At 40.3% G+C, this 10,984-nt stretch overlaps 1 protein-coding gene and 1 pseudogene across 2 annotated transcripts; one reads left to right on the plus strand and one right to left on the minus strand.

Moving 5' to 3' along the window:
• Positions 1-1,759: 1,759 nt before the first annotated feature.
• On the minus strand, positions 1,760-10,984 carry Cxcl11 (chemokine (C-X-C motif) ligand 11). Of its 2 annotated transcripts, none has more exons than XM_013020210.1 (5): positions 10,952-10,984; positions 3,842-3,984; positions 2,353-2,479; positions 2,187-2,259; positions 1,760-1,966 (listed from the first exon to the last, which is right to left on the minus strand). In XM_013020210.1, exons 2-5 carry the CDS (start codon positions 3,900-3,902, stop codon positions 1,910-1,912), a joined length of 318 nt encoding a protein of 105 aa, XP_012875664.1. In that variant the 5' UTR covers positions 3,903-3,984; positions 10,952-10,984; the 3' UTR covers positions 1,760-1,909. The 2 variants fall into 2 exon arrangements, with proteins under 2 accessions (XP_012875664.1, XP_012875663.1); XM_013020209.1 differs by lacking the exon at positions 10,952-10,984 and adding an exon at positions 7,333-7,388.
• Positions 7,768-9,734, plus strand: LOC105988457 (annotated as a pseudogene).

Here is a 10,984-nt window from a genome sequence, read left to right on the forward strand (position 1 = left end):
CTGGCTGAAGGGATGCCAGTGTGTCCTGCTATCACCTGGATGAAGAAGCAGTATGAGGATTTTTTTTTTTTCTTTCGGTTGTGGGGCTTGAACTCTGGGCTTGGGCGTTGTCCTTGTGCTCTTCAGCTCAAGGCGAGCACTCTACCACTTGAGCCACAGCGCCACTTCCGGTTTTCTAGTGGTTTATTGGAGATAAGAGTCCCACAGACTTTCCTGTCCGGGCTGGCTTTGAACCACTATCCTCAGATCTCAGCCTCCTGGTAGCTAGGATTACAGGCGTGAGCCACCAGCACCCGGCTAAGGATGAGGATTTTGACATGAATGTTGATCAGAAAATAAGAGATTCTTGCTGAAACTGGTAGAAAATAAAACTAGATTTGGGGGCTGGGAATGTGGCTTAATGGAAGAGTGCTTGCCTAGCATGCATGAAGCCCGGGTTCAATTCCTCAGTACCACATAAACAGAAAAAGCCAGAAGTGGTGCTGTGATTCAAGTGGTAGTGTGCTAGCCTTGAGCAAAAGCAGCTCAGAGACAGTGCCCAGTCTCTGACTTTAACACCCAGGACTGGCAAACAACAACAACAACAAACCCTCCAAAATTAGATTTTACAAAGATGGATACAAAAGTTGAGGCCTAGTTGAAAAAAGGTTCAAAGAAACCTGACTGAAGCTTGGTCAAGCAGTCTGTTAAATCTTGCATTGGAGTGTTGTTGAAGGGTGGAGACTGAGGCAGAGAGAGTAAGTGTCTGGCTAAGAGGAGATTGAGTCCAAACTCAAGCAGTAACTTTGGACATGGGAGAAAGAGGGATGAATTGGAGACATTTACTATAATTAAGATTTGTTTTGAGGTAAAAATCACCAGGACAGATGCTGAATATAACTGGCAAGAGATTCTAAATTGTTACTTAACTTTTTAAAAGTGTTGAATGGACCATGTGTGTATAAATAGATAGGATGTATTTGTTGATATAATGATATGTATTGAAAGCAGTTTAGATGATTTTGTTTTCTGGAACTTGTGAACAGCTGTGGGGGGTGGAGGGATGGATTAAATCAGAAGTGATAATCACAAGAATATGGTCATGTTAAAGAGAGCTAGAGGGTAGAGAAATAGTAATATTCGATTTTGGAATTGTACATACAATAGTAAAGAATTACCTTGAAATAGAGCATTGTGTTTCTGAATATCTGGCAAGATTTTGACAAATGTGACAGTTTTAATTTTTGTGGAAAAAGAGAAAATGTGAGCACACTATAAAAGTAAATGTGCTTCCAAGAATTGTGGCATTTTCTCCCTTCCCTTGATATATCAGCTGTTTAAAGAAAATAATTAGAATCTATGAATAATGTTTTTCTACTTTTAATCACAAGTTTCAAAAGACATCTAGTTTTAACTTTGGTTCATTCATCATTGGCCACCTTTAGGAGTAGAAAACTTGAGATATACTTTAGTATATATAATTTCATATTTTGGATCATTATTCAGTTTTCTTTAGGCTTTTATTGGAAATTGTTTCTTTCTTGGAATAACTTAAAAATGCTAAAATATGGGAAGTGGTGCTGTAGCTCAAGTAGTAGAGCACTAGCCTTGAGCTGAAGAGCTGAGGGACAGCGCCCAGGCCCAGAGTTCAAGCCCCATGACTGACCCAAAAAAAAAAAAAGTTTTCCCCTTTCACCAAAAAAAAGCGCTAAAATATGATTTATGGGTAAGTACATAAAGTCTATAAATCACCTCAGCACGTTCCTGTGTGGTAGCAGTTTATTGAGAATCACCAAACAATTACCTCTGCAAGGATTACCATGCAGGGATTTCTAAGAAGTAGTTCTCCTTGGTACTTGAGTGAAACTGTAGTTGTAGCATACATGATGATCTCAGACTTCCTCAGCCTCCTGAGTGGCTATTCTAGACTTCAGATCCTCTTTTCCAGGACTTTATGTTTTTCTTCTTTATTCTTTCTTTGAACTTGCTATAATGAGAAAATGAGAATTTTATTTACTGGGCAGGTTTTTCTCAGCAATGAGGAACTGACATGCGAAATCATCTGTCATCATGCGATTATGTTATCATAATAGCAGGGTGTTCACACAGGAGCATAGCATAGGATCTGCAGTAGCTATTTTCTTTTTTTCCTCAAAGATCTGTCTTGGGTAAAATGGGCTTTCACATGGAAGTCATCAGTGGCCTACCTTAATTATGAAGCTTGCTTGCTTTGATCCGGGGTCAAGGCAGCGTTGGCCTTTCTGTGCTTTCAGAGTAATACTGTTAAGGGAAGAGCAAAAGGCGTCTTACACTTCCGGTGGGAAAACATCAGCCAAACAAGCCCCCACCACTGTGGGTCTGGCACTTACTTACATCACTTCCATTTTGTAACAGCTGTTACTGGGGTACATTATGGTGGCTTTCTCAATGTGAGCCACTTTCACTGCTTTTGCTCCCGGGCCTAGGCAAAGACAACGCCCACCTTTGAACATGGGGAGGCCTATAACAACAGAGCATAGCAGTGGTTAGTGTTGCTTAGTCACATACCTGATTGCAACACACAGTTGTGGTTTATCATTGTGGAGTAGGGATGAATGTGAGAAGAGTTTCACTTATTTCAGTAATTTATCCAGTAGTATGGCATGCTGCTGCTATTGGGAAAGATTTAAATAAGACGTTGGAGATTTTCTCTTAGTTTGTCAACAAACCATTAAAAACTAAAGGGAAGCCAGGTGCTGGTGGTTCACACCTATAATTCTAGCTACTTAGGAGGCTGAGATCTGAGGATCATTGTTCAAAGCCAGCCTGCGCAGGAAAGTCTGTGAGACTCTGATCTCCACTTAGCCACCAGTAAACAGCAAGTGGTGCAGGGGCCCAAAGTGGTAGAATGCTAGCTTTCAGCTGAAGAGCTGAGGGACAACACCCAGGCCCAGAGTTCAGGCCCCACAACAACAAATAAAATAAAATAAAAATAAATAAAAAGGAAGCATGAAGAAGGTTTATTAGAGCTGAAGCTTGTTTAGCTCGATTTTATGCTTAAGATTTTTCTAGGCTCCATCAGAAAGAATGACATTGCCCCATTTGTTAGGAAATGGAAAGACTTGGAAAAAATTATATTAAGTAAGCCAGGCCCAAGAAAACATAGGTCCCATGGTTTCCCTTACATGCAATAACTAATATATGTCTGAGACAAGCAGAAATGGTCAGATAAGTTGATGTTAGGCAAAATGAACCCCAAGATAAGTATTCAAATGTTTTTCTTTCATGCGATTGTTTCTAACATATTTATAAGATGATTTCTTTGTTGCTTTGTATGTCCCTCCCCCACAGTATAACCCCTGCTTTCACTGTATTTGATGTTGTTATAATTTGTGGAGGGGAAGGGCAAAAACAAACCGTTTAAATAGGGATACAGGTGGACCCATTGCAACAATGAGATGTACAAGTCATTATGTCAAAAAACCAACATTACAACTTTGGTGGGGTGGGGAGTAGATGGGAAGGGGATGGGAAGGGGAAACAAAGGAGAAGGCAACAATGCTTGATAAGAAATGTACTCATTATCTTGCCCATATAATTGTAACTCCTCTGTACCGTATTTTCACAATTAAAACAAAAAGATTTTTCTAGGAAGTGAACATAATCCCTTTAAAGTCTTGCCAGCTATTTAAAGATATTGCTAAGGGCTCTTGCCAGATAGCTGAGATGTAATTTAGCATCTGTGTGCTAATCATCTCTAGTGCCTTCAATGCTTTCAACATTTTTGCCAAAGCTGTAACTTCATATGTGTGAAGTTAAATGAAAATTTTAGGATGAAAGACAAAAGAAATTTATAGGCTGAGAAGTGCAAAGTACTACATACCTTGAATAACTGTAGCATAGAATATCACAGCCAAGACTATAGCCATGCCCTTCAGCTTCATGTTCTTTTTTATTACTGCTGCTGCTAACGCTCTTGTTGCTGCTTCTAGCTTCCTCTTCTTGGAGAGAGTAGAAATGCTGAACCTGAAAGCAAGTTCTTAAGTGGAAGATAAAGAACATTTTATACACCAGCAACCCTTTAATGACAACAGGAATTTCCCACCTTTGAGTCATGTTCCTTTCTTGTTTCCAAAAGTTTCTGTTTCTTTTCATTGTCCTCTTATAATATTGAAAATGATTACAGCCAGACACAGTGTCACACTTGTAATCCCAACTACTCAGGAGGCAGAGATAGAAGGATCAAAATTGGAGGAAAGCCCAAGCAAAAAGTTTTAAAACAGAGTTTTAAAAGAACAAGTTAGATAAGGGGATTCACATCTGTAATCCCTGCTACGCAAGAGGCATCCATGGGAGGATCTGGACAAATAGATGAGACCCTGTCCCAAAAAATGACAGAAGCAAAAAAGGATGGGGGCGTGGCTCAAGTGGTACCACACCTCCCTAGAAAGTGTAGTACCATGAATTCAAACTCATCAACAAAGAATGTGAAAACATGTAAAGAGTATGACCAGATCTGGTGCTAACTTAGGGTATGTCCAGATCCAGGCTATGGGAACTAGTCTTATTAGGGTAGTTTTTCCTAGACAGGTTTTTTGTTTTGGTTTGTTTTTTTTGCCAGTCCTGGAGCTTGAACTCAGGGCCTGAGCACTGTCCCTAACGCTTCTTTTTGCTCAAGGCTAGCAGTCTACCACTTGAGGCACAGTACCACTTCCAGCTTTTTCTGTTTATATGGAGGAATCGAACCCAGGGCTTCATGTATGCTAGGCACTCTACCACTAAGCTACCTTCCCAGCCCCCGAGACTGGTTTTGATATTTGGACTTCTGTGGACCTCTGGTTGCCATTCATTTGGGAAGACAGATCCTCTCACCCTTTGTCTTTCATATAAACATACAAAAGACATTCATTTAATCATCTGACTTACACTTTTAAATTCTAAACTCGTCATATGTAGGGTGTATATAATTAGATGCTAGATAGCCTTTAATGTTACCTTTTTGCTTGTAATTTCATGTCTGAAAAAGAATGCCTATCCTGTATTTATATCCATTCCTTTTGCATTTACTTTATATTTTAGCTCTGTTATTTAGTATATAAATTGTAAGAGTTCTACCTTGGATAGTAATATATATATATATATATGTATGTATGTATATGTATATATGTATATATACATATATATATATATATATATATTCTTTTTATGTGATGTTTTTACCTCTTCAGGTTTTTTTTTAATTCTTCAAGTCTTTAGGTAATAGACCCATAACTATGCAGAGTTAGGAGAAAGGTTGGTTTTGTGTTGTAACTATTTTTCTATACAAAAACAGACAAAAACATACTCTTCCCCCAACGTTCTGCCTAAAGTTTCCTGGAAAGCCTTACTCTTTCTATAGAGATTTGCTCATCTACTCAGTCAACAAATACTGAGTTCAAGCTTCAGGATACACACCAGTTTTCTTTTTTTTCCTCTTTGCTTATTAATGCAATGTATTTCATCGTTCCTTTAAGTGCAGAAGTTTTACATGCATTTTTATCATATTAGTAGTGTTGGCCTTCTTGTTCTCTAATTGGCCTATTTTCTGTTGTATATTCCTAAATCTGCCCTACATAAGTTTAAATACATTTCTAAAGAAGTTTCTTTTAAATATAAAGGAATATCTCAGAAAATCTAGTTTCCCACTTAAAAATTCTGCAATCCATGGTCCATGTGAAGCTTTACTAAAGCTCTTAAATTATTCACTTAACATAAAAATTTTAAATGTTGGGAAAAAAATTTAAACTGTTTGATTAGGGATAGAACTCAGTGGAAAGCACACCCCTGGCATGTGCAATGTCCTAGATTTGAGTCCCTGCCACATACATACACAGACACATGTACACACACACATACACAAACACATATACACACAAACATACACTTTAAGCCGGGTGCCAGTGGCTCACACCTGTAATCCTAGCTACTCAGGAAGCTGAGATCTGAGGATCGTGGTTCAAAGCCAGCCTGGGCAGGAAAGTCCTGTGAGACTCTTATCTCCAATAAACCACTCAGAAAATCAGAAATGGTGCTGTGGCTCAAGTGGTAGAGTGCTAGCTTTAAGCTGAAGAGCTGAGGGACAGTGCCCAGACCCAGAGTTCAAGTCCCACAACAGACAAAAAAAAAAAAAAAAAAACAAGGGCTGGGAAGGTGGCTCAGTGGTAGAGCGTTTGCCTTGCATGCATGAGGCCCTGGGTTTGATTCCTCAGCACCACATAAGCAGGGGGAAAAAAAGCCGAAAGTGGTGCTGTGGCTTAAGTAGTAGAGTGCTAGCCTTGAGGTGAAGAGCTGAGGGACAGCGCCCAGGCCCAGAGTTCAGGCCCCATGACCGGACCTCCCCCCCCAAAAAAACAAAATAAACAACAAACAAAAAACCATACTCTTTAGCTTGAGATCAGTGTAATTTAAAGATAATTTTCAATTTACAATGGCAACTAGGTTTCTGATTACTATACATTGCCTCCCTGCAAAAAGTTAACATCCATGATAACTTATTCAGTTAAGTTAGTGAAAAGTAGGTTATAAATGACATATAAATAACATTTCCACGTATTATAAACCAGCATGACTTAACAAAACTTAGTTTTGCATTTATAAATGGTAGATGACTCATTGCTATGGAAGTGGTTGCCAGACATGTGTTAAGCACTTAAAGTAATGTGATTGCATTGAGCAGATTGGTGTAGTACAGAACTGGATGTTCTTTTTTTTGGTGCCAGTCCTTAGGGCCTGGGCACTGTCCCTGAGCTTTTTTGCTCAAGGCTAGTGTTCTACCACAGCTCAATGTCTGGTTTTTTTTTGGCGTTTAATTGGAGATAAGAGTCACATGGAATTTGTTGCCTGGACTAGCTTCAAACTGTGATCTTCAGATCTCAGCCTCCTGAGTGCTAGGATTATAGACCTGAGCCACCAGTGCCCAGCAAGGACTTGATGTTCTTTTTTATAAAACAATAAAGGCCTTGATGGAGCCTCATGGAAAAATTCTGCAGGTTATGTTTAAAGGAGTACTTAGGTACTAGTTAAGGCCATAGTTTCTCAAAACAAAACAAAAAAATCAAAATAAATCATATGAACCAAAAAATCATTATTGATTAATAGTGCATGTTTTACTGTTTTAGAAATAGTTTGAAAGGGACAAGGCATTTTTGCATGCGGTTGTTTTCTGAGATAATAATTTCTTTCTAGGACTTCAGTAGAAAACATTTTCTGCTAATGCAACCTGGCATTTGAAAATAAGATATCTTTATTTTGCAAGAACTGCTTCATCCTTGATACGTGCAATATGAAGTGCATGCATGAAGTAGGACCAGTTTTCAGTGGCTGTCACCAACTTACCTCCTTGCTTGAGAGAGCTGCTATCAGTCATCTGTGTTTCCCAAGTCAGCACACCAGGAGGGATGAAGTCAAAAACAACCCATACCACATACAAAAGAGTGCTCCACTCTGTGCTGAGTTTCTGCTGTTAAAGGAGAAACAGGTGCCTTTATTGGGTTCTGAGTTGCAGTGCTTTAGACAAATTTCAAAGAGTAGTATCACTGATCTTAGGATAGTTCCATGTTTAGTTTTTTTTTTTTTTTTTTGAGCAATCTCCAAACTGCCTTCCATAGTGGCTACTCTAGTCCACATTTCCACCAACAGTGTAATGAGTGCCCAGCAGCAGCAGCAGCAGCAGCAGCATTTGTTTTGCTGATATTCTTGACTGTAGTCTTTCTGAGTAAAATGAGATGGAATCTCAGTGTTGCTTTGATTCGCATCTTTTTTACTGCCAGGATGTCCACAATGTCTTCATGTATATTGGCCGTTTGTAACTTCTCTTCCGAGACATTGTCTATTTAGCTTCTGTGCCCATTCTGTTATTCTTTGAGGGATTTGTTTCTTTGAGCTCTTGTATGTTCTGGTTATTAGATCCTCTCAGACATATAGCTGGCAAAGATCTTGTCCCATTCTATAGGCTGCAAATCAAGATACAATCAATAAAGGAGCAGAGCTTCCCTCCTGAGAAGAGGGAATGCAGGTGAGCACATAATAGCAGCAGGTAGTAGTACAGTGTGGTGAATGTAGCCTGGCTTTTGGAATACCTACCAGCAGTTGGAGAGAAGGTTAAGATGCTGAGGCATTGACAGACAGCTGGAAGAGAGAGAAGTTGGTACCATAGAATCACCAGAGGAAAAATAATTTGTGAACCACACTTTCAAAGTCGGTGCCGTTCAGGGCCAGTGACTCGGGCCATCATGAAACTGTTGAGAGGACGAGATCTTTGCTGATGTCACCATTTCAGTGGATGGCTGGGAGCTTTGGCTCCATAGGCTGGGCCTCTCAGCTCCGAGCTGCTGCTTCTGGTCCATGTTTACTTCTAACTGGAAGGAGGCCCACACAGTGATCATGCTGCAGGATGTCCGTGAGTCTGTTTTCCACCTCCTGGTTGATTATCTCTACATGGGACTGTGAACCTTCCTGCTGATGCGCAGCAGGGAATTTGTGAGGTGTCACACATGTATCAGCTGATATCTCTCTTTGAGGAATGTTCTCGGTTTTTGGCCCACACAGTGCAGGAGGAAACTACCTTGAGGTGATGCAGCAGCTAGACACAGTGAACCTGAGCTCCACACTGCGGCCAGGTACTGTGCCAAGATCCACCTGGTCCCGTTGGGGAGCACAGAGCAATTTCTCCATTTGCCCCACTGCCCCACAGAAACAATAGAATCACTTTTAATAAAGAAGAAAGAGAGGCTTTTGCAGAGTCACTTGGGACTAATTTAAAAGCAATTGGGGAGAAACATGCACATGTACTTTATTGGGAAAGAGTCACCTCACAGCCACTTATTGGCTGTGTCGTTGCACGGTGTGGAGGATGACTCTGTGGCTTCAGTGGTCGATACAGCTTGTGTCACCAGATGACTGCAGCCTGCAAGTATGGAGGAGAACTTTATGTTGTAGTGTGTGGGGGGGGGTCTATCCCACAGCACATGTGGAAGTGCAATAATGCCACTGTTGACTGGGAGCAGTGTGAGCCTTTGCCCCAAGACCTGCTCCAGTACACCCTGGTGTCTGTGCCTGGGAAAGATGCCATACACTCTCTGGATGACAGGACACTGCGGTCATTTATTATGCAGTAGGTGATAATTTGTGAACAGAGGCAACCCAGCTAGAGATGGCTGTGTCTGGGGCTGTTGGTGCTAACCTCAATAGAAGCATCTACTTGCTAGGGGGTGAGGAGAATGACTGGACTTCTTTACCAAACCTTCCTAAGCCAGGATTTTGACACAGAAACAGAGAAGTGGCATGTGAAACCCTATATGCTGTCTCACGCACACAGCTGTACATAAAGATCTTGTATTCATCATGGCTGAAGGGGACTCTCTGGTATGCTGTAATTCCCTGCTAGACAGCTTCACCCAGCTTTGCCTTCCTGAGGCCTGGAGTTCTGCTTCCTCCCTCTGGAAGACTGCCAGCTGTAATGGGAGCATCTGTGTCTTCAGGAGCCCATATAAGAAGGAGGACACTGATACCAACGAGCTTGATCTGCCACTGCAGCTATTACTGTCACGTGAGGTGTCTAGGTGCTGCTTACCAATTTGCAGATGTTCTGTTTGGAATTTAGTAAACTGCTGCTCCTCCACTGGCTGCTTGAACTGAGGTGGCCATCCCATAATCCCATGTCTCACTACGGACTGCTTAGGGCCAGTCTTTTCTCTGACTTTAGGCACAGCCTCCTCTCTTTACCTGATCAGCGTTAAATAGGAGGTACCAAATCCTAGGGCAGAAGGGAAGATGCCCATTCCTTTTATTTTCTAGAGCTGGCCACATGGGTAGTTCAGTTATACACAATTAGGAATTAGCGTTTTCCTTCAGGCTTTGGTTGGGAGAATGGACTAAGCTGAAGGTGTGTGAAATCAGCAAGACAGCTCTAGGATTCAGGACATTCCTTTCACGGTTTATCATCTGTCCATCAGGAAAAGTCACTTTGGTTTCAGTTTTGGCTTACTGCAACAACAGATAAGCCAGGAAATAGAAAGGATTATTTCTTTTTTTGAAATTTCATTTTATTGTCAAGGTGATGTACAGAGGTAATGAGTACATTTCTTGTTGAACTTGTTACCCCTTCCCTCATTTTGAGAAAGAGTTATTTCTGATTAATAGCAGAAATGTTTCAAACTCAAAACTCTGGTCTTCTAAAAGCTCTAAGCTAAACCATGAGCTAGGAACTGTTCATACAAATAAACGTTTTTGATGAGAAAAAGAGATAAAATAAAGGCGCGTCCATGTCCACTGAAGCACTATTCACCATAGCCAAGTTATAGAAAGAGCTCAGATGCCTTGAAATCAATTAATGGATCAGGAAAATGTGATATACATGTGTATATATATGTATGTATATATCATCTGCACATCTTCATGTATACATGCAGACATATCAGAGAATAATAGGTTATTTGCAGGGAAATAGATGAGGCCAGAAAAGATTATATTGAATGAAGTAAATCAGGCTTAGAGAAACAAAAGCCACATGTTTTCTCTCATATGTGAAAGTTGGATCTAAAATGTAATCATACATGAAAATACATACAGGACCATATGCATATATACACAATGAAATTAAGCAAATTATGGAATGCATTGCCATGGTTCAACCCTTTGAACAATTAACAGTTTAATAAATAAATACCAAGAAGCTGAAACATGTCAGGGTGAGACTTAGAAGGGAGCAGACAAATAGAGGAATGGAGGAAAAATGCAATCATAATACTCGTTGTACATATGTGAAATGGAATGGAGGAGGATGATGGGAAGTGTGACAGTAAACATGATGCGTGTACTCATAAATTGATTTGTTGATTGAAACCCTTTTGTACAATTATTTAACAATAATAACACTTGCTTTAAAAAGGGCCAGGTTCCAATAGCTTATGCTTGTGATCCTAGCTAATCAAGAGGCTAAACAAGAAACTCTTACCTCAAATTAACTACCAAAAAGCTGGTGGTGGAG

This window comes from Dipodomys ordii, unplaced genomic scaffold, assembly GCF_000151885.1.
Source record: "Dipodomys ordii isolate 6190 unplaced genomic scaffold, Dord_2.0 Scaffold49, whole genome shotgun sequence".
Lineage (NCBI taxonomy): Eukaryota > Metazoa > Chordata > Mammalia > Rodentia > Heteromyidae > Dipodomys > Dipodomys ordii.

What these genes read in the sequence shown, in the direction of transcription:
- Cxcl11 (XM_013020210.1), bottom strand. Translation starts at nt 3,902, where the DNA reads ATGAAGCTGAAGGGCATGGCTATAGTCTTGGCTGTGATATTCTATGCT. An exon ending in TGTTACAAAATGGAAGTGAT is followed by an intron (nt 2,260 to 2,352) that starts GTAAGTAAGTGC and finishes TTCCCTTAACAG; the next exon opens with TATTACTCTGAAAGCACAGA. An exon ending in AAGCAAGCTTCATAATTAAG is followed by an intron (nt 1,967 to 2,186) that starts GTAGGCCACTGA and finishes TTCTCATTATAG; the next exon opens with CAAGTTCAAAGAAAGAATAA.